This window comes from Euleptes europaea, chromosome 2, assembly GCF_029931775.1.
Source record: "Euleptes europaea isolate rEulEur1 chromosome 2, rEulEur1.hap1, whole genome shotgun sequence".
NCBI classification, from domain to species: domain Eukaryota; kingdom Metazoa; phylum Chordata; class Lepidosauria; order Squamata; family Sphaerodactylidae; genus Euleptes; species Euleptes europaea.
In genome coordinates this window covers 19,120,525-19,140,513 of record NC_079313.1, presented here as the reverse complement: position 1 = coordinate 19,140,513, position 19,989 = coordinate 19,120,525, and the positions used below count along the sequence as shown (strand labels likewise).

The window sequence follows — 19,989 nt, the reverse complement described above, 5'->3', positions numbered from 1 at the left end:
GAATTTGAGTTCATTCCCAAGTTCAGAACAATGGGGATGGACCCCAATAAGGACATCAGATTTTAATCTCACTGCAGGTGCAAATTTTCTGCCCCCAAGCATTTCCCCTCTGGTCTGATCAAACTGATTGCAATAAGCATGGCACCTTTTTCATCCTTTGCAAGCTTTCTTTGCTATACCCCCTCCCTGCTTCCGACCAGGATATAAAGACACAGATCTCCATTCCTACTGGTATCTGAGGAAGGGAGCTTTGCCTCTCAAAAGCTCATACCCTGGCCACTTATGCATGGGGGAATTTGCCTTGGAATTGCAGCTCTCTAGATGCACATTTTCCCCATCTGAATTCTCAAAACTCTGCATGGGGGCTTATTTTTAAGTTTTGAGGATTTGGATTGGAAAAATGTGCATCTAGAGAGTCGGTTTCAGGTAGCCGGCTCAAGGTTGACTCTGCCTTCCATCCTTCCGAGGTCGGTCAAATGAGTACCCAGCTTGCTGGGGGTAAAGGGAAGATGACTGGGGAAGGCACGGGCAAACCACCCCATAAACACAGTCTGCCTAGTAAACATCGGGATATGACAGTCACCCCATGGGTCAGGAATGACCCGGTGCTTGTACAGGGGACTACCTTTACCTTTAGAGAGTGGCAAATCCAAGACAAAACCTCCCATGCGTAAATGGTCTTAGATGCTGCTGGACTCGAATCTAACTTGTCCGGCTCTGTGACCACTACACCACAGTAGGAGGAGGAAGCAGAGGAACAGGAATAAGAGTTGGTTTTTATATGCTGACTTTCTCTACCCCTGAAGGAAAAATAAACCCGCTTACAATGGCCTTTCCTTCCCCTCCCCTCAACAAGACACCCTGTGAGGTAGGTGGGGCTGAGAGAGTGTGACTAGCCCAAGGTCACTCAGCTGGCTTCGCGTGGAGGAGTGGGGAAACAATCCAGTTCACCAGATCAGAGTCCACCGCACTAAACCACCGCTCTTAACCACTCCATCACGCTGGCTCTCTGTATGAACGCAGCTAAGAGTCAGTTTCGGTCAAAGGAAGGAAATCAGACCCAGAGGGTTTAGGGCAGCGTTCTGGGGGTCATTGCCCACCCCCCCCAAGCTTGCAAGCAGGTGCCTTTATGCAGCGTTCCGGTTTTTGCTTCCCCTAGGCAGGCAGATGGCTGTCCCGTGGCTTCCTCCCCCGGCGGTTGGGTGGATACGGATCGGGGCCCATAGACATCGGGGCTCCGCAGAAGCGGGGCTGCTTAGCGCGGTTGCCTCATCTAAGCCAGGTTGCTCAGAAGTGAGCCCCTTCGATTGGCGATGGGAAGCTCCGCAGCCCTCTTATGTGGGACGAGTGGCCCGGCGACTACGGGGAGATCGGGGCCCAGGCTCCCGTTTATCGCATTTATCACAACCGTCATAAGTACCATAGTTAATATTAATAGTGTCCGCAGTATCACTAATATGAATATCGTCAAAATACTGGTGGTAGGAGCAGAAGATCAGCAGTATTTTATAATTGATATTGATATTAATCACACGAATTTCTCCCGCTTTTTGGCTTACCCGGAGCAGAGGACTATTTTATGAACAATATTAACATTTATTATTCACTTTAAAAGAAAGCCAAGGAACGTTATCAGTATGTTGTTGTTGTTGTTGTTATCACCATCATAATCATTTTATTAATAATGATAATCGAAATTGTATTATTAACCATTAATGTTGTTGTTATCCTCATCATTATTATTGTCGTTGTTATTCATGATAATAATCAGTTGTGTATTATTAGTATTACTAATTATCCATGAGAATAATTAAAGTTGTATTATGAACCATTGTTGTTGTTGTTTATAATCATCATCATTATTTATAATAACAATAAATTAGTATTATTAATAATAATAATAATCCACAAGCCGGTGGTAAATTGGAAAGTACATTCACAAACCAGCAAATCCGAAAACCATCTCTGTGGACCAGGGCATTGGATCCACCTCTGTGGCGGGTTTTGAAGGGAGCGACCCTTCTCTTTAGGGCGGCAGTCCTGCCACCCCGACCCCCGCCCTTATCCTTCCCAGCCCCACAGGCAGCCAGGCGGCCGGTTCCGCCCCTCCGAGCTGCGATTCCCAATCTAAGCGCTGCCTTCCCAGATGGCTCAACCGGGCGAATCTCTGCCTCGGACAAACTCCCAGCAAATCGGAAAAATGGGGAATGGGGGGCTTTGTGGTTTGCTGAGATCTGGGGCGGGGGCGCTATCACCATTCATCTGGTGGTTTGGAGCAGTGGGCTCTGATCTGGAGAACCGGGTTCAATTCCCCACCCCTCCACAGGAGCGGCGGACGCTAATCTAGTGAACGGGATTTGTTTCCCCACTCTGCCACATGAAGCCTGCTGGGTGACCTTGGGCTAGTCACAGCTCTCTCAGCCCCACCTACCTCACAGGGTGTCTGTTGTGGGGGGTGGGGGAGGTGATTGTAAGCCCGTTTGAGTCTCCCTTAAGTGGTAGAGAAAGTCGGCATTTAAAAACCAACTCTTCTCCTCCTCCTCCTCCTCCTCCGTCCTCCTTCCTCCTTCTTCATTAAAGGGGGCATTTTCCCCCAGCCCTCTTTTTGGACTGAGAAAGATCCCCCCCCCCCCCAGCAAGGGGCTCTTTATAAAACTCAGAACAACTGGGCCGGTGTGGGGTGGCTACCCGGATTGATTTCCAACTCAAGGCGAATTTGGGGGGGGGGGGTAACACACACTTCAGTTCTTTTAAACTATGGCCATTTATGCATGGGAGGTTTTGCCTTAGATTTGCTGCTCTCTAGATGCACATTTTCCCCATTCAAATTCTCAAAACTCAACAATAAACCCCCAGGCAGAGTTTTGAGAATTCTGATGGGGGAAATGTCCATCCAGAGAGAGGCAAATCCAAGGCAAAACCTCCCATGCATAAATGGTCTATATGCCCCTCTCTTGGAGGCTAACCGACAGTTAACTTGGCCTTCCTACAGCTAAAAGGTTTATTTTTACAACATTGCAGAAGTAAATGCCCACCTCCTGTAAATCAACAGATCCAGGGGCTTACAGCTTTATCAGTATTTGAATAGATATATGGGCATATAGACGTCAGTGGCGTATGGGTGTATTTTTAGGCATTGGGAAAACTTTTATAGTAGTTTAGGCATAAATCTGCCACTACTGTTGTTATATTTTAACCGTCTTATCATTGCCTGGCAATGGAGCTCTTGAAGATCAGAAGAAAGCCCCAATCCCTCCCCCCCTCAAAAAATACACTTGACCTGTTGTGCTTGTACATTTGATAAGGGGCAGGGTCCCGATCTTGAACGTTGGAGACATTCCTGGATCATTTGTAATCCCAAAATGGTCAGACCTAAAAAGTTCGCCGTAGATGTCGAGAGACAGCAAGCGTGGTTTGGGACTTCTTTGTTTTTCATTTTTCGTTTTTTAATCGAAGGGGTTCGGGTTAAAGGTGCCATCCTAAACAGAGTTCCATTCTTCTAAGCCCACTGACACCAATGGATTTAAGAAGGGCATCACTCTGTTTAGGACGGCACCGTGCATAGTCCGGCAGGTGCTGAAAAAAAAGAGTATTTGTTCGGGAATCTTTGGTTCTTCAGTTCAAGATATGCAAGGGAAAGCACAGGAGGGGCATTTGTCATGCCAATGAGCCTTCTGACACGCTGCCGGCTCCTGAAATCTGTTGGAATATCTATCGTGGGGATATTCTGGTATTTAGCAGAGTGCCTTAAGCTTAGCAGCAGCAGAAGCTACACGTGCGTGCGTGTGTGAAAATAAAAGGAGCATCAGTCGTTTGCTCTAATCAAACTAAAGTACATTTATTGTTGAAATACACATTGGATAGGAAAGGACAAACAAGGGTCCCCTATCCTGATCTACCTTGCTAATTCTCTAGGTATAAAAGGGTATCTGCCTTCCACTCCATCTTTGGGGTGGGAAGGCCTGGATGCGTGTAGCGCGCCCAGCTCTAATCTTGCTTGGATGATGGGCAAAGGGAAAGAGAGAGAGGGGGGAGGTTTCCCTGACAATACATCCTCTAAACATCAAAGGGGCAGGAAATGAGGGCAAGGTGTAACTAGAGATGACCTCCCCCTGTCCTGTCTATCTATCTGACTCTGTGGTCAGTCCCCCCTCTCAATGTGCAGGCAAGTGACACCGTCCTAGAAGGGCAGATTTCCCAACACCCCCTCTCGGTGTAACTTGACTCACTCTATCAAGTTCATCTTTCTTCTGAGATCTTCAAATCTCACTCTTGCAAGTGGCTTGGTAAGAATATCTGCAGATCTCTTCAGTGGGACAGTGTTTCAGAGCAATAACTTTGTCTTTGTGCATCCCTCTTACCAAGTGGTACTTGACATCAATGTGTTTGGTTCGTTTGTTTGTGTCTTCTTGTTTTGCTAGGGATATGCAGCTCTGATTATCTTCATTCACTTCTATGGGGTCAGATGCATCCATCCCTAGGTCTGTCAAAGGTCTGCGTAGCCATAGTATCTCTTGACAGCCTTGTGCAAGGGAGACGTACTCAGCCTCTGTACTGGATGTGGCTATGGTGTCTTGCTTCCTGCTTAGCCAGCTTATAGCTCCACCTCCATAGAAAAATATGTGGCCACTGGTGGATTTTCTGTCCTCTAAGTCTCCACCCCAGTCTGCATCTACGTATGCTATAATCTTGGGCCTCTCATTGGCAGGGAGCTTAAGTTTATAGTTCACTGTGCCAATTAAATATCTCACAACCCTCTTTATTGCATTCCAGTCCTTGTTACCCCTCTCAATGTGCAGGCAAGTGACACCGTCCTAGAAGGGCAGATTTCCCAACAAAATCAAGGATGGCTTTAAACTTCTATGACAAACAAAGCGTTTCATACACTAGACTCAAATGCTCTGAAAAAGTACAGGGCCCTCCTTTTCATTGGGCAGCATGATGCAGTTGTTAGACTGCCAAACTGGAATATGGGAGATTCAGATTTGAATCCTAGCTCTGCCATGGAAGCTTGCTGGGTGATCTTGGGCCAGTCTCACACTGGTGTCCTAACCTACCACACAGGGTTGTTGTGAGAATAAAGTAGAGAAGAAGGAGCCCCCTGACTCCGTCCCAATTTTGGTCCCCACCCCCACACTACAGATAACCTAAACAGGATGCAGGGGTTACCAGGCCATCCTAAAAGAGATACCACATTGTATCCCCCCCCCGCAGTCTCCGGATGTGAGAGCAAGCGGGTAAGCTTTTGAGCTACACAGAACTAGAAACTCCTCCCGCGGTTGGCCATGGCTCATTGGTAGAGCATCAGCTTGCCATGCAGAAGGTCCCAGGTTCTACCCCCCCCCCCAATATGAAAGACCTCTTCCTGAGACCCTGGAGAGCTGCTGCCAGTCTGAGTAGACAATACTGACCTTGATCGGCCAAAGGTCTTATTCAGTATAGAGCAGCTTCAGGTGTATCCATGTGACCGCTGTCAGCGATCTTTGCAGAGTCCAAGATGTGTGTGTGTGTGTGTGTGTGTAGGGGTGGGCAGACTTACTTGGGGGCCCAGTGGGATTCTGTGACCTGGAATTGTACACACAGGACACCCCAAGAATGTTCTATTTTAGAAAGTGTGTGTACTTGTGAGACTGGAGGATGGGGCACGTGGCAAAATTGTGCCAGGACCAGAGAAATGATGCTTGGGCGGGGGGGGGGGGCTGGGAGCAGAGGAGCAGTTCTTTATTCCACAACCTCAAACCCAGTGGTTGTTGCCAGATTTGGTGGCACCCCTAAGGTGGCAAATCGAAAAGTGGCAAATCACACTGTCTATCTCAGCTAAAGAAAACAAAAGGGACCCTCCCCGCAAAAAACATTTACTCAAAAGTCAGTTGCATTCACACCTTCCTTCCAAGCCATGCCCTTTGCAGTGGAAATCTCCCGTCTTCAAGTCGCCACCTGCTTCTCTTTCCTTGCTTTGGGATGCTTTGGTTTCTCTCAACGATTTTCGGAGATGTTTGGGGCAGGGGAGCGAGAACGGCCGCCCCCTCTTTCCCTCCTAAGACTGATACCCCGAGGGGCCAAAGCAGACTCGCGCGGAGAAGTCTGTACACAGCGACGGTTTTAAATTCAGTTCTTGAGCCTCACTAAAACAGCTGGGAACTGGACCCATAGAAAGTCAGTGTCAACTACCAGCGTGATCCCTGCCAAAAATCCCCCCCCCCCCCAGGATATCACTGCTCCGCAGTTCTAGGGCATGGGGGTGGGGGCTAAGCTTTTCCAGTACAGGGACCTGGCCTCCCTCGGCTACCTTGACCCCACACCACACCAGCTACCTTTTTCGTGTTCAAAACGGCTGGCAAAAATCTCTGGTGGGACATCTCTGCCTTGGCAGCCCCCCCCCCCCCCCCGCAAGAGCCGAGAGAGACCTTCTGGCGCAAGGAAGCGCCTGGGCTTGCGGAAGGAGCTGCGATCCCGCTGGCTTTCTGCGCAGAGAGTCGTGTCCAAATAGAAGCTCGATTCGAGTCCAGTGGCTCCTTAGAGACTGACAAGGTTTGGGGTCTACACGCTTTGGAGAACCAAAGCTCCCTTCTTCAGATACCTGAGGAAGGGACCGTTGACTCTCCAAAGCTTATACCCGGAAACACTTGTTGGTGTCGAAGGTGCTACTGGACTCGAATCTGGCTCTTCTTCTGCAGAAAAACAGGGCTACCCTCCGAAACTATCTTCCTGAAAGACACCCAATCGAAGCTGTTTATCCATTCAGTGCTGGACTGTATCTTCCCGAGGTCTACCTCGCGAGGAGGAGGAGGAGAAGGAGGAGGAGAGTTGGTTTTTATATGCCGACTTCTCTACCACTTAAGGGAGACTCAAACCGGTTTATAGTCACCTTCCCTTCCCCACAACAGACACCCTGTGAGGTAGGTGAGGCTGAGAGAGCTCTAAGAGCTGTGACTAGCCCAAGGTCACCCAGCAGGCTTCATGTGTAGGAGAATCAAATCCGGTTCTCCAGATCAGAGTCCACCGCTCCAAACCACCGCTCTTAACCACGACACCACGCTGGTACAGTTTCAACTTGCATGCAACGACACAGAGAGAGACGAACAGACAGACCCTTCCTGAGCTGTCGGGAGCGATAGGTGGAGAGTTGATGGAACAAGAAGCACAAAAGGGGACCCAAACAAAAAACTCTCTTGGTCAATTTCACTCGGCCCAGGAACTCCTCTCTGCCCACTTCAAAGGGGGGAAACTGTCACGTGAGGCTGCTGTCACCTTTGAAAAACAACATCTTCGTCAGAGCTGAAAGGATGTATGGCATTGTTGCTGTTGAGTGATATTTTTTTTAATGCCTACCATTTAGAGAGTGAATAGGCACAATAGGTAAATAATTAATTAATAGGTAAACAACAAATCAGAAGGAGATTGAGACTGGAAGGGCAGCCATGAAGGAGCTAGGAAAGATTCTGAAGTGTAAGGATGCGTCACTGGCTACCAAGATCAAGATACTTCATGCCATAGTACTATTACTATGTATGGGTGTGAAAGCTGGACAATGAAGAAAGCTGACAGGAAGAAAGTCGATTCCTTTGAAATGTGGTGTTGGAGGAGAGTGTTACGGACACCCTGGACTGCCAAAAAACACACAACACAAATCAGTGGGTTCTAGATCAAATCAAGCCTGAACTGACCCTAGAAGCTAAAATGACTAAACCGGTGCTATCGTATTTTGGTCACATTATGAGAAGGCAAGAGTCACTAGAAAAGACAGTCATGCTAGGAAAAGTTGGAGGCAGCAGGAAAAGAGAAAGACCCAACAAGAGATGGATGGACTCAATAAAGGAAGCCACGGACCTCAGTTTGCAAGACCTGAGCAAGGCTGTCAAAGATAGGACATTTTGGAGGGCATCGATTCATAGGGTCGCCATGAGTCGGAAACGACTTGACGGTACTTAACACACACACACACACACAAATAACAATGCACACCTATGTAGAGTTAGGCCAATCTAGACCCACTGAAATCTATGTCAATTTACTATGCAGGGTTATGCCAGTCTAAACCCAATGAAATCAACAGACGACTAGAGAACCCTGAATAGCATTGCGCACTAAATGCGATTGGATACCCATTCCGGATCAATTTCTATATATTCGATAATTATTTAAAAGCCCTCCCGCCCGAAATCCCGAAATCCCATCGCCTTTCCCCTTAGGGGGAAAACGGGAGGTTTTGCCTTGGATTTGCCGCTCTCTAGATGCGCATTTTCCCCATCTGAATTCTCAAAACTCTGGGGGCTTATTTTTGCATTTTGAGAATTTGGCTGGGGAAAATGTGCATTTAGAGAGCAGAAAATCCAAGTCAAAACCTCCCATTATATTTCTAGTTCCTGGAGGGAGCTGGAAAGATTCACCAGTCCTCCGAAAACGGATTTTTCCCCAGGGGGAAGAATATTCTGAGATCATCCTCGAGAACCAGATGATGGACACACACCTGCGAAGGTTGGGGAAGTTGAACGTCCCTCCTCCTTGAACCTGACCTCCTCGGGCAGGAAATAATCCATATACAATCCAGAGCAGGAAGCCGTAGCCTACTGCAGTTTCCCCCCACTGCTAAAATGCGAAGAGCTCCTTCAGCTGCCCCGCAGGTCCCCACGGGCTAGTTCCGTTGTCTGGAACCAAACAGGAAAGGAGAGAGACGGCGAGCCGGGAGCTTGAGGCTTCCTTTCTGGGATCCAGGAAGGATCGAGGCCTCGCGCCAGATCTCCAGGCCACGTGGCAACATTTGCAACGAAAGATCTGAAGAGAAAAAAATTCTACCGGCGTGAGATCCAGCCGACAAAACAGTGGTTCATCCCAGGGACGCTAGTCTAAAACAGACTCCCTTTTAAAAAATGAATTTCCGGGCCCTTAATGTGTTCGGGGATCGGGGAGTTATTAGTCCCCGGAGTCACTTAGACCGGATTAATGACTTCTTAACACCTTTCGCTATCCTGCGGTGGTTTTAAACCAAAGCGAGTGCACGCTTCCTTGGAGGAAACCCCACGGAGATCAATGATGCGTACATCCTAGTAAATCAATGCATTTAAGGACAGTCTAATGACCATTATGCGCGGGAGGTTTTGCCTTGGATTTGCTGCTATCTAGATGCGCATTTTTCTCATCCGAATTCTCAAAACTCTGCATGGGAGCTTATTTTTTAAGGCCATTTATGCATGGGGTTTTTTTTGGCTTGGATTTGCCACTCTCTAGAGGCACATTTCCCCCATCCAATTTCTCCAAACTCAACAAGAAGCCCCCATGCAGAGTTTTGAAAATTCTGACGGGGGAAATGTGCCTCTAGAGAGCGGCAAATGCAAGGCAAAACCTCCCGTGCATAATTGCCCTAAGGATGGATTCCCTCGCCCCGAACACCGTTTCAATGAGAATTAAGGACAGAGACTACGGGAATTATAGTTATTCCAGAATACTAAAACGTTTGTGTGTGGGGGAGAGAAGTTCAATTGCTACAGAGAAATCTTTCAAGAAAGTTTACCCACCAGTGGTCAATCTTTTCTTACATAAAACCGCAGCGGCAAATCCGTATTGCATAAACTGGATTGGAGAGTCTGTTAACCGTTTCATCTTAAATGCAAAGTTTTTTTTTTTTAAAAGTATACTAAACTTTTCTTCCTGCCCAAGAACCGTTAGTGGCGAACACTGGGAACCCAAACGGTCGGAAAGAAGGAAGATGGCAGAGAGGATCTCTTATAATTTTCCTTGGTCAGTTTCACTCGGCCCAACTTCCTTTCTGGGCAGCCCAGGAAATCCCTGCTGGGTTGTAGGGCGATCTTCGGAGGAAATCCGAGATCCTGAACACACCGCGATCTCAGCCTTCCTCGAACTGGAACCCGTCCGCCTTTCGACCCTCACGACAGCCCTGTGAGGTCGGCCAAGGTCATCCAAGGCCACGACAGGAGCTTGGCGGATGAACGTTTGGTTTCTTCCAGCGGACCAGAGCGCTTTCGGATATTTCCCGGTAAGTCGGCCGAGGCATCTCGGCTTTCCGGGCAAGCGGGAGAACTCCGCAGCGCCCCCCGAAGGCAGGGAAAGTCCTTCCCCCGAAAGTTGGCTCCGTCGAATGGACTTGGTCGGCGCCCTTCGGCCAAGATGCACCTTTCCACCCAAGCCCGCGAGCTTTATTTCTCAGGAAAGGTCCTGAAGGATGGAGTGACAGATCCCGGGCCCGATCCCCACCTCCGTCCATTCAACGTGCATCTATCTCTTCGCACACCCCGGTGCTTGGCGATCTCTTCCTCTTTGGCGGCGAAACGGACCTTCCAGTTTCCAAGAGCGCCTCGAAGAAGGGAAAGGTTCTCCTCTCCCCAAGCTTTTCAGACGGGGGGGGGGGGCAGACTCGGTCCCCTTAACGTCAGTGGCAAACCTACCCTGGCCTGCCAAGGGTTTGGGTTTCGGTCAGCGGTTGGCGCGTTCATACGTGCCCCGAGTTAAAAACACGCGCAAGCCGATGCTACCCGTGTCGACTGGCAAATAGAAGCCCCTCTCTGGCTTGAGTTTACGCTCAAGCCCTCGTGCAGGCTCCGAAGAAATGGACAGGGCTTCCTTGCCCCGTGTTTAGGATCAGGATGAAGGGCTTTCGGGGGTCTCCCCGGCTCCGATTCAAGCTCCCCCCCCCTCACCTTGCAGGTTTGGGGTGTGTGTGATCTTGTCCCCAGAATCCGAAGTCGGTGGTTTAAAAAGGAGATTCCGGTCTGGTCCCAACCCGCAGGCTTCCTTTGAAAACCAGCTCCATTGGAACAAGCGATACTGTCGGAGGTCGAGGCCTGAACAGGCATACTTGAGAGTAAGTCCCGTCGATCCCAGGAGGGGAACAAGAACATGGGAATTGGCCCTGAGGTGGTCAGCCGAACGCTTCTACTCGCAAATAAAGTAATGGGGTTTACTTCCAGGTAAGCATGGAAGAGGGTTGGATCCCCAAAAAGAGGGCTGAATCCCCCAAAAGCGGAGGAAACAGACCAGTTTAGTGATTCTCAAGCACCGGGTCGCCTTCGGAATTCTTTTATTTGAGCCTAAACTAGACCGAGTCCACAGAGACGGGGGGAAACAGGATCCGGGCTGAATACCGATCGAAGGAACCGCGATTCCAACCCGTCGGAAAATCAGTTGCTGCTAGAGGATTTCTTTAAGGATCGCAGATCCCATTCCCAGGAATTTCCTTGTCCGTCTCGCTACCGACCTCCTCCCCCCCCCCCCCCTACACACTGAAATACAGCGTTGGGATCGTGGCTCAAAGCAGACTCCAGAAGCCCCAGAAAGAAGGAAAAAAACAGGGAGGATGAAGGGGGATTTTAAAAAGAGACCTTCCCTTCCGTTTCAGTGCAGCCACAGGATTTTGAATTTGAGCAGGATTTTGAATTTGAGGACATGATAACACGTCTTTCCCAAGCCGCAGCGCCCACTCTGTTGCACGTGCGTAAAAACAAAATATTCGCAGCCTACTTTATGCAAAGAGTCCAATGGGACTTACTCCTAAGTAGAACGACAGCTTGTTGCAAAGCCCAGCGTGCAACTGATGTCTGGCCGACATAATCCCATGAAGCTGCCTTATAAAAGGGTGCTTTCACACATCCGAAATAATGCACTTCCAATCCACTTTCAATGCACTTCATCGTTTGCAAGTGGATTGTTTCATACATTCATGGGAGGTTTTGCCTTGGATTTGCCTCTCTCTAGAAACACATCTTCCCCATCCGAATTCTCAGGACTCAAAAATAAGCCCCCATGCAGAGTTCTGAGAATTTGAATTAGAAAAATGTGTATCTAGAGAGCAGCAAATCCAAGGCAAAACCTCCCGTGCGTAAATGGCCACAAATCCAGCTGCAAAGCGGATTAAAAGTGCATTATTGGGCATGTGTGAAAATGGGCCCTGGGCCCACGAAGGTCAGGTTTGTCTCCACTTTGGATCCCGGCATCTCTTCACCGTCTCGGCTCCAGGCCTTTCCTCTCACCTGCCACCCGGTTCTTTTAGCGGTGACACCGGGGATTGAACCTGGAACTTCGAGAGTTCGAACCCGGTGCTCTACCCAAGGCCTCATAGGCACGAGTTCTCCCTCTGAGGGCTTCGAAGACCGGTTCAGCGAAGAAGGTTCAGCGATGTAACCCGGTACCGTAGGCAAAAAAAAAGGGGGGGGCAAAAGCCCCCTTTTTAAAAGGCACCCAGCCTCCCAGCAGAGCAGATAAGGAGAGGGCGCTGTGTCCGCCGGCCATCGCGGGATGGAAAGCTCCCTCTATCCCCAAACCTCCAAGCACACACAAAACCAGCACGCCTAGAGAAGGCCAGACGAGAATATTCTGCCCGATTCTTGTGCCCCACACCTGGTCGTCTGCAACGGTGTAGGCCAGACACGCCTTTGCGGTCCTATAAAGAGCAAGGTCCCTTCTGCTAAACAGATTTCGCAGGATATTGTCGAAGGCTTTCACGGTCAGAGTTCATTGGTTCTTGTAGGTTATCCGGGCTGTGTAACCGTGGTCTTGGTATTTTCTTTCCTAAGAAAATACCAAGACTAGGGTTACACAGCCCGGATAACCTACAAGAACCAGATTTCGCAGGCTTTGGGGGAGGGCCTCCAAAGCCTGCCAGACCTGTTGGACCAGGGCTGAGCAAAAAGGATAAACGGGGCTGAACATACCCCAGCCTCAGGTCTCTGGAAGCCCAGCGTCCGGCACAGGTCATCCCTGGGCAGTTTGTGAGGGCACCCTTCCACGCTCCCCCGGATTCCCCAGGGATGGGAAGGGAATGTAGACCATTTTGAGGCTTTCTGGGGCTTCTCTCCTGCACTGGAGGTTTTTGCCTTGGAATTTGCCCCTTTCTAGATGCACATTTTTCCCATCCAAATTCTCAGAACTGAACAATAAGCCCCCATGCAGAGTTTTGAGAATTCAGATGGGGAAAATGTACGTCTAGAGAGTGGCAAATCCAAGGCAAAAACCTCCCCTGCATAAATGACCCTTGACTCCTTAGCCGCCCCGGGCTTTCGTTGGAAGATCCGATCAGAACCATTTTCAGCCATCCATTCCCTAAACGAAAAGGCCACCGACTCCGCGGGAACAGCAAGAATATAAAAGCGAGAGAGAGAGATTGTTGTGTGGGGAGGAAGCGTTTTAAATCGACAGGATTTTAAAAATGTATTTTCTGGAATTAAAACGGATCCTGGATTCAAAGGAATTGTTTTCCCAGCCCAAGGAGGGATATGAGGGCAGGCTTAAAGAAAGCGCTGTTGGAAAGATCTCCCGCACAAGACCCGTTCCGAAGCAGGAGATCCCCAGTGGGGCTTGCGCGGGAGATCTTCCCCATGGAGCCCGCGGCAACGGTATGAGCCTAAGCGGATCTACTAAAGCAATTTGGGCTTCGAAGGTCGTCTCTTCTGTTCGGGGCTCGCTTGTAAACCAGCGATCTTCTCCCCTTAACCTGGGAAGAGGTTTCCCGGTGGATCCTAGCCTTAATTTAAAAAAAAAAAAAAAAAAAAAACCTTCTCTCCTGCTCCCTAAGGGTGTAGCAGAGAATCTGGCCAGCTTGGGGGTCCGGCCCCTCGAAAAATGGTTCTCTCCCTCGTTTCTTCTGTCCGAACAGGCCATTCACAGGACCTGGGACCGCCGTCTAAGCCAGGGCGGGCAGAAGACTCTCCTTAACACGTGTCGCCCTTTCCTTTGCCCCAATCGCCGTAATCAGGACCGGCGGTGGACGGACGGAGACCCCTGGAAATAGTAACGTGTGGACTGCAGGGGGAAACAAATGAGGACGAACTGGTTCAGGATGGAGCTGGAAATAAAGGGACCAGTTTGCACGCCTGCGTTGCTGCTAGGGCAATCTCTCCCCCCTCCCACCTTTACTACTAAAAATGCCCCTTAAAAAAAAATAACGCTATCGCATATATTTTTCTCACTTTTTTTCTTCCGAAAACCTCCCGGGCAATTCGCATCGGTGCCAATTCAGTTTTGTTTGGGAAGAATCCGGAGTTTCCCAAGCGGTTTAAACCGAGGTGCGGACACGGTTGGTCCGGAGCGATTCTCGGAAGGCGTTTTTCCCTCCCCACCCCCCCTCCAGCCCCCGGAGCCGCGTCTTAAGAAAAGCCCCAGGCGGAGAAGCGGCGGGCAAAGCAGAGGTGCGCCGCTCATGCCGCCTTCGGAGAGATCCGACGTTGTTTAAAAAGCTCGTAGGTGGACAGGGGGGTGGGCATTTTAAATCGACACCACCGGTAAAAACCAGTGTGTTTTTCTGGAGCGAAAAGGCATCTCTGCGGATGCGACGGCAGATCTGGGAAAGGATTTCCCGGGGAAGATCTCCTGCGCAGCCCCCTGCAAACGCGGGACGTGACGCGAGGGGGGCTGGAGCCGGAGAGAACCGAGCGCGTCTCCACAGGCCGGGGCGCTCCGGACGCGGCACTCCCGGCGCACCCCTGGCTGAGTCCGCGGGCGGCGCCGACTTACCGTCCTGCTGCTGCGTGTCGCTGCCGCTGGTCAGGCCGGGCGATTCCAGCAGGCTCCGGCCGCTCTCCCCCAGGCCCTCGTCGGCCTGCGCCGCCGCCAGGTCGCCGGCTTCCTCCAGGTCCAGCAGGTGGCTGACGGAGAAGTTCTTCTTGGCCTGCAGGCTGTCGAGGTGGCCGGGGCTCTCCAGGCGGCTGGCCAGGGCGGGCGGGGGTCTCTCCAGGACGTGAGCGTAGCTGGAAGTCATGGCTGGGGGGCGGGCAGGGCCGAGGCCAGGGGAGAAGGGAGGGCTCCCCGCGAGGAGGGACGGGGCGCCCGGCCGGCAAGCCTCCCCGCAGAACCCGCCCTCCGCCTGCCCCGCAATGCCGTCGAGCCAACGTCCCCACCGAGAATCCACCGCCGGGGCGCTCCCGAGGCCAAAGGGGATCCTTTCCGCTTCTCCCCCGGCCGCCCCCTCGACTCTGCCGGCCCGGGTCGCGCTCCTCCGACGGCCGACGGGGAAGGCGGCGAGGGCGGGCCGTCGGGAGGCGCGCAGATGGGCGCCGCCGACCGACTGAGCGCCTCTCCAGATCCCCGCGCCTGCTTGCTGGAGGAGGAGGAGGCAGGTCTGGGGGGGGGGGGCTTTCCGCCTCCTGTTAACTCCCCCCTCACCGGCGGCACTCTGGCACTTCAAACGGCACGGCCTGGCATGTGCGGGTGGGTGGGGGCTCGCGGGACCCTGGGGAGGGCAGCGCCAGACTTAATAGGAGCCTCTAATTACGTGGCAAAGGCTTTGGGCTGTTTCTGACGTTTTACAGACCTCCTTCCTTTAACCCCCCCCCCCCAACCCCGTCCCGGGCGAGCTCCCCCACCACCACCACCACCACCTTCCTTTTTACCCTTTCCAGCCCAGCCTCGCCAAACTCACATGCGGGTTAAAAGCTCACCACCACCACCACCACCACCTGATAGCTGCGCGAAAGAGAGTTCGTTTAGTTGCGATCTGAGAATCCCACCCTCTCCCCTTCCAGGATACCGGCGGTGGCTCCTGATCCCAGTCGGTTTTGCCGCTTAACTGCTTCGGATTCGTTGAAAATCCAACCAGAGAATCTCATTTGCTTGGGGTGGGGGTGGAGGTGATGATACTGCCCCCCCCTCCAGTCTAATCATGAGAGGACAAGAGTCACTGGAAAAGACAGTCATGCTAGGAAAAGATGAGGGCAGCAGGAAAAGAGGAAGACCCAACAAGAGATGGATGAACTCCATAAAGGAAGCCACAGCCCTCAATTCGCAAGACCTGAGCAAGGCTGTCAAAGACAGGACATTTTGGAGGACTTTCATTCATAGGGTCGCCATGAGTCAGAAGCGACTTGACGGCACTTAACACACACACCAGTCTAATCACCCCAGTCCCTCCAAGTCTAATCAGCCTGGGCTGGTCTTACATAAAAAAAATTTTTTTGCTGTTTGTACTAACAGTTTTGCTTCAAGCCCTTAATGCGGAAGAAAAGAGGAGATTCCAAGAGAAAAGGCAGATAAACTGTTTTGCTCTGCTTGCCTGTATCAAATCACCCCAGAGGCTGGTTCACACGTGCCTTCCCACCACTTGATTATTCAGTGACTGAGGACTGTCGGTTAACTCTATGAACAGACTTCATTTGAAAGTGTTTGTGTCAAACAATAGATGATTTTGTGATGAAATGGGAACTTTTTAATGATTATTATTCTCTTGACAAATGAATTCAGGACGTTTTAAATGTTTAGCTTAAACAATCGAAGTGAGGATATTAGTTGCCTTCTAGATTAAATCACGTTGAGGTCTGGGGGATGTATTACGTTTTAGTGAGTGTTAAAACGTTTTAATGTTTTAGATTAAAGTTTGAAGCTTTGATATTAGCTTTTTTTCTTTTCTGTTAAGTTTGGATCAAGTTGGGGCCCGGACGATGAAATATGCTTTAGCCCTGTTCCCCATCCCTCTGTTACTTTTTCTGTACCCTTTTACATACAAAATAAAAAATAATAATTTTATAAAAAGTATTTGTGTGAGCAGTGATAGGAAAGCTCTGTCTTTGGATGCATATGCAATGGCGCATTCACACATGCAGGTCATGGGGCTGACCTGGCAATTGTCAGTGAAAACAGGCCTTGGTATAATATTTCTGATCATAACTGTTATATTTAAGTGGGGTTTTTTTGGCCTGCATGCAGTATGAAGAAGAAGAAGAAGAAGAAGAGTTGGTTTTTATATGCTGACTTTCTCTACCACTTAAGGGAGAATCAAACTGGCTTACTATCACCTTCCCTTCTCCTCCATACAACAGACACCATGTGAGGTAGGTGGGGCTGACAGAGGTGTGACTAGCCCAAATTCACCCAGCGGGCTTCATGTGTAGGAGTGGGGAAACAAATCCAGTTCACCAGATTAACCTCCGCCACTCATGTGGAGGAGCGGGGGGGGGGTCAAACCCAGTTCTCCAGATCAGAGTCCATCCATCGCTAGCACAATAGCTGCTTGCAGTTATAAAACACAATGCATTTATACATAATTCATAATGTATACTATCCACAATTTTAAACACTTCTAACCTTCCATTTATGTCAATGGGGAAAGTCTATGTCAATGGGGAAATCCTGTTTAGGATCGCTCTGTAACTCACCCACTGAAATATAGGGGACCACTAGGTGTAACTTTGATTAGATCATCTCCCTAGTATTTATATTGAAAAGTGGATACATATTCAACATTTATGTACATACATATGTGCAATACACACATACAACAGAGAGAATTAAAATATGTTGATAGGATTCTACACTGCATATATAGAGTGTATGAAAGCAGAAATATAGGTATGCACACAAATGATTGTGTGTGTGCGCGCGCGCTTTCACTACACACTCCTTGGAAACACTCAGAGGAAAACCTCCGAATTTTTTTCTGACCATAAGCTGTTTGCTGAAGGCTTTTCAGTGCCTTCCAACTTTTAATGTAGTTTTCTACACAGTTTTCTCATCCGTTACCACCATAAGATTCTTCTTAGGCCTATTCTGCAGATTTGGGGAACTGAGGCAGTGATGTAGATACTTTGCGCAAGGCCCTCCATTGTCCAGAAGAGAGATGGAGGTCGTGTGTGGATTTTCCCAGTAATTTAATTCATTCCGCATTCATCAACGGAGCTGCAGTCAATCCCAGCTGTTATTCGATACATGGACTTCCGAACATTTTCCCCCTCATTCACATGGTTCCCATGCGACTGCCAATTGCATGTGCGAGAACCCACTTAGTCACGTTTTACGTGTAAAACGTCCCCTTGGTTTTAGATGTATACCTAAACATACATCATGTAAATCAGCCCATAGCTTTGCTTGGAGAGAAACGTTTGGGGAAGGACCTTTATTTGCAAAGTTTGTGTGTCTTTCTGAAGAGGGAGAAGGGCAGGATGTGTGTGTGTGTTTGAATGTGGCCCAGAAGTCACACAATGGCAAGGAAGGGGAGGGAAGCCCCCCCCCCCCAAGATTTGTCAGTAGGAGCCAGCCTAGGCTCTGAGCCGCGGCAGACAGGCCAGGCTTTCCAGCCCCACCAGCCCCTGATTTGGGGGAAGAACATCTGATGCCATCAAAGGGCCAAGCAGATCGAAACCAGATGTGCTTCTCCTGGTTCCTGCCATGCATTTAATTAAGGAGCTGGGAAGAGGGAGGAGCTGTTTTGTCCTGACCTTTCTCTCTCTCTCTTTTTTTTTTACGAGTGCTGGCTTGAGCCGGAGTATTTGCCAAGCAGCAGGGAAAGCTCCACGCAGTCCCTCTGCAGGCTGAAGATAATGATGATGATGTTAATACTACCATTACTATCATCATCCAGTATACTTATCATGATGACGATTATTATGATGATAATGATCGCGACGATAATAACTTCATGTTTAACTTGCCTTTCTTCCCAGTGGAGGGGACCCAGAGCAGCTGACACCATTCTCTTCTTCTCCATTTTATCCTCACAACAACCTTGGGAGGTGGGTCAGGCTGAGGGTATAGGACTGGCCGAAGGTCTTCCAGCAGGCTTCCATGCCAGAGTGAGGATTTGAACCTGGGTCTCCTGATACGCTCAGGACTTTATTTCTTGACTCTGCTCCAGACTTTATGAATACCTCTTGACTATGAGATATTGATATTTGTATTTGTGGCTGCAATAATACATCCCCTCATTTAAGAGGGATACATACACAAGGAGGAGGATGAAGAAAAACAGTTGGTTTGTATATGCCAGCTTTCTCTTAACACTTAAGGAAGAATCAAACTGGCTTACAATCACCTTCCCTCCCCCTACCCACAACAGACACCCTGTGAGGTAGGTGGGGCTGAGAGAGCTCTAAGAGAGCTGTGACTAGCCCAAGGTCACCCAGCTGGCTTCACGTGTAGGAATGGAGAAACCAAACCAACCCGGTTCGTCAGATTAGCCTCCGCCGCTCATGTGGAGGAGTGGGGAATCAAACCCGGTTCTCCAGATTAGAAACCACTGCTCTTAACCACTACACCACACTGCCTCTGGGATTAGTTTTCCTTGTGGGTGGAAGTCTAAAACAGAGGAGGAAGTGTTGCAGTTTTATATTTTAAATGTTATTTTGCAATAACAACGCTCACACAGTCAAAAATATTTTTATATATTATATCTTTGAGTCTGGAATGCTGATTGCTTAGACCACTGAAGAAGGCTGTATGGCCAAAATGTGCATATAATTGTGTTATTTAATGTCTTACTGTGTTATATGAGTATCTTAATTTGGCAGGCTATTGCAATGCCCTATGTGTGTTATATGTGGTATTTTGATTTTATCCTGAAATAAATGTATACATATTTTGTACTTACATAATTTTTAGAGTGTATCACCTTGGGCCTTGGATTTTTACTTTTATTTATATTTTCTTGACCTTTGGGGTACTTAGTTCTGGTGTTTAGGGCTAAGTTTTTTTCCCCTTTGTTGTTGGGGTCTCCCGATACTCTCACCACTCCACTATAGTGGTTCTCTAATTGCAGAGGGGGAGTTGCGTTCGTCTGCGGTAGAAAAATAGCCCAGAAATCCAGCAGCATCTTAAAAGACTGACAACATTTATGTCAGCAGGAGTTTTCATGGGTAAGGGGTTCCTTCTTCAGATAAGCATCAGATTAGCAGGTTATTTTGGAGGACTTTGTCTCACTGAACAGTGCTGTCCTAAGTGCAGATATCCTTGGGCCTTCTTCTGAGAAACAGCTATGGAACACTAAAGAGAAATGCACCTGAGCATGTACAGAGTGTCCTTCCTTCCTTGCACATAAAAAATTCAAAATCTAAGACTTATTTCTTGGCAGATGGCCAAGGCTTCCATACCTTAATGAGTGGGGAGGGATTGGCGCTCAGTTTGTAGAGCATCTGCTTGGCATGCAGGAGGTCCCAGGTTCACTCCCTGGCATCTCCAGTTAAAGGGATTAGGCAAGTAGGTGATGTGAAAGACCTCCACCTGAGACCCTGGAGAGCCGCTGCTGGTCTGAGTAGACAATACTGACTTTGATGGACC

At 49.3% G+C, this 19,989-nt stretch overlaps 1 protein-coding gene across 3 annotated transcripts in view; it reads right to left on the bottom strand.

The window, feature by feature from the left end:
• Positions 1 to 14,707, bottom strand: part of PRRX1 (paired related homeobox 1) — a 73,991-nt gene extending 59,284 nt beyond the window's left edge. For all 3 annotated transcript variants that reach the window (XM_056845067.1, XM_056845068.1, XM_056845069.1), the window contains exon 1: positions 14,464 to 14,707. In XM_056845067.1, the coding sequence (XP_056701045.1) occupies positions 14,464 to 14,707 (244 nt within the window). The remainder of the gene's footprint in view (positions 1 to 14,463) is intronic.
• Between the last annotated feature and the right edge of the window lie 5,282 nt (positions 14,708 to 19,989).